Raw genomic sequence first — 2,773 nt, forward strand, 5'->3', positions numbered from 1 at the left:
AGAGAGAGAGAGAGAGAGAGAGAGAGAGAGAGAGAGAGAGAGAGAGAGAGAGATTCTGCTGTCGCCCAGTAGTTAGTGAGCAGAGAATGAAATATAGGATGTAGGAGAGAGTGAGAGAGGAAGAGACAGTGCGTGTAAGTAACATAGTAAAGCAGGTGTGATGAAACAAGGTAGAGCTCTACAACTGAGAGGAGGAGTTAGAAAGGTAACCTGATAAAATAACAGATTTAAAGTGTCAAATGTTTGAGAGAATGATATAGACGGGAGAAGAGAAAAACTAAAAAAATTGTGCTTGACAACGAACTACTGGGGATACATTGGAAAAAAAGAAGTGAGAAAGACTTTAAGAAAAAAACGAGAGAAGAGAGGGGGAAACGAAGGAAGAATAACGAAGTGTGAAAGTGAGTGTGTATATCAACGTGTAGCAATGGAGTGAGAGTGTAGGATTAAAAAATTGCAAAACCGATTTTTCAAATATAGGAAACAGATAATTACAAGTCACAGAAGAGATGCTTGATTAGGAACTGCATAAAGAAAATAAAGACTATCAGAAGACGACAATGTTTAAAGTGAATTGGCGAGGGCATGGAACACAACGGAAAACAGAAGAAAAACGTGAGGTAAACAGAGTAAGAATAACTGGACCAAAACAAAATGAAACACACGAAGAAAATTTAGAAGAAATATCAAGAATTATTAAATGAGGGTGTGCGCGCGGTTGTGTGTGTGTATGTGTTTGTGTGTACGTATATATGTCTACTGGAAATAAACCCGAGCAAGTCAAACAATATCTTATACTTACCATAAACACAATCTCTCTGCTCCATTTTAAGCGACAAATTTGTGTAAGTTGGTGTACTATTTTCTGTAACTGGTTCTACTGTTATTGTGTTGTATACACAGTTCTCTTCAACATTCAAATATTCCATATAGGGTTCGATACTATCTTTGCTATCATATTGTGTAAAACCTTCCGCTATGCTTGGCTGAAATTCATAAGAAATAAACATTGGTTGCTTTGTGTGACTTTTACAAATAGTTGTTATATCTGAACCTTCACGTATTATTCTATTATCGATACTTTTCAAGGGCAATGAATGGAAGAATTGATAGAGTGACGGATATATAGCTGTGTCCATTTACGTTCTGAAATGAAATCCCATCGAGGATACATTTGACTTTTATGATCCTCCAGGAATCAGTATAGACACCAGTTACAAAGAAAAGATAATCATCCTTTAACCTCTTAAGAAAAATGGTAACTGTCAAAAGTTCGAATTCTGACGGTAATGACAAAGGCAATAGCAATGATATTGGCTTTGTTTGTTAAAGAGAGAAACATCAACGTATTAAAATCAACCACACAACATAGAATCTGCGTATGTAGATGTCTAGGACCTAATTTGGTGGATTTAAGAAGTTTCCAAACAAATTGCAAGAAACTAACTAGAAATTAAAGAAAAGGTATAATGAAAATGATAACACTAAGACAATCGTGTTTTAACACATACGTAAACTCATCGATGCATATATGTATATGATATACACATACGTATACATAAATAAACACACACACATACACACATGCACACACCTACATATATATATACATGTATAAATATATACATATACATATGCACGTGTGTAAATAAAATGTACATACATATACAAATATACATAGACAGACCAACATACGCACAAACGTCCACACGTATGTATGCATGGAATTCTGATAAGCATATACTTAGTCTCGGGGTGAACATATACTATAAACCATCACTAAATGTAAGTGATCGACTGGAAAGTGACGTTAACTTCAGTTATTGAGATATTTTATATGGAATATTGTAAGCAATAACTTTTCAGTTTTAACAATAATCGACTTACATAATTTCCAACGTCATGAGAGACAAAGAGGTATCTCTAAAATCCAATATTCATCAAACATCATAAACAACCCAACTCTATAAACAATGTAAATGTAACACACAATGCCACATTAAAATCCTTAGTAGAAACCTTTTACTCAGATAAAAAAAGAAACAACAGAAAACAACAAATGTAAGGTATCCATCACCAACACCGCTAAACTTAGCTACATCTGTATCGAAGAGAATCTTCACTAGAAACAATACAAACAACACACTCAAATCCTACATTTTGCCAACAGCCAACACTTTCAAGTTTAGATTCTACCGCATACACACTCTTTCAGAAACCTAATTAAGAGAGTGACACAAAGTCATTCGAGTATGTATAGTCAGAAAAAGACCAACCGAAATACCACTTGCAACAGAAAGTGGAAGATCACAGCTCCCACGAAAACATATGAGCATAATTGCATTTGCAACTTGTGTAGTATATGTGGGTGTGTATGTCTGTATTGAATGTATTTCGTAGTATTGGTGTTTGTACGTATACTCATCATCCAACGACAGATTTATGTTCTCATAATTGTGTGTATATCCGACTATATGCCCGAAAGTGGTTATTGTAATAGCACATGAAAGACGTTGCTCCTAAGTATACACACGAGACGTTAGCAAGAGGCACATATATAAGTATGTATATGTTTCTGGTATGTATTTGTGTCACAGTATGTGTACCTCTACACATGTGTGTATGTAAGTGAGCATACATATAAAACATAACAGAATGTGAAATATAGGTGAGCGTCTATGCACGTAAATGTACATGTGTGTCTACGAGTATATGTATATAGGAACATATGTTTATGTATGTATAAATACTCTTTTAAAAGGCATATATATAT

The 2,773-nt window shown here is 34.5% G+C and overlaps 1 protein-coding gene across 3 annotated transcripts in view; it reads right to left on the reverse strand.

Annotated features, from left to right (window-relative positions):
• LOC106867537 (ETS homologous factor) overlaps positions 1-2,773 on the reverse strand; it is a 32,355-nt gene that overhangs the window by 6,904 nt on the left and 22,678 nt on the right. For all 3 annotated transcript variants that reach the window (XM_014912436.2, XM_014912435.2, XM_052968389.1), the window contains exon 3: positions 803-986. In XM_014912436.2, the coding sequence (XP_014767922.1) occupies positions 803-986 (184 nt within the window). The remainder of the gene's footprint in view (positions 1-802; positions 987-2,773) is intronic.

Source organism: Octopus bimaculoides, chromosome 5, assembly GCF_001194135.2.
Source record: "Octopus bimaculoides isolate UCB-OBI-ISO-001 chromosome 5, ASM119413v2, whole genome shotgun sequence".
NCBI lineage: Eukaryota > Metazoa > Mollusca > Cephalopoda > Octopoda > Octopodidae > Octopus > Octopus bimaculoides.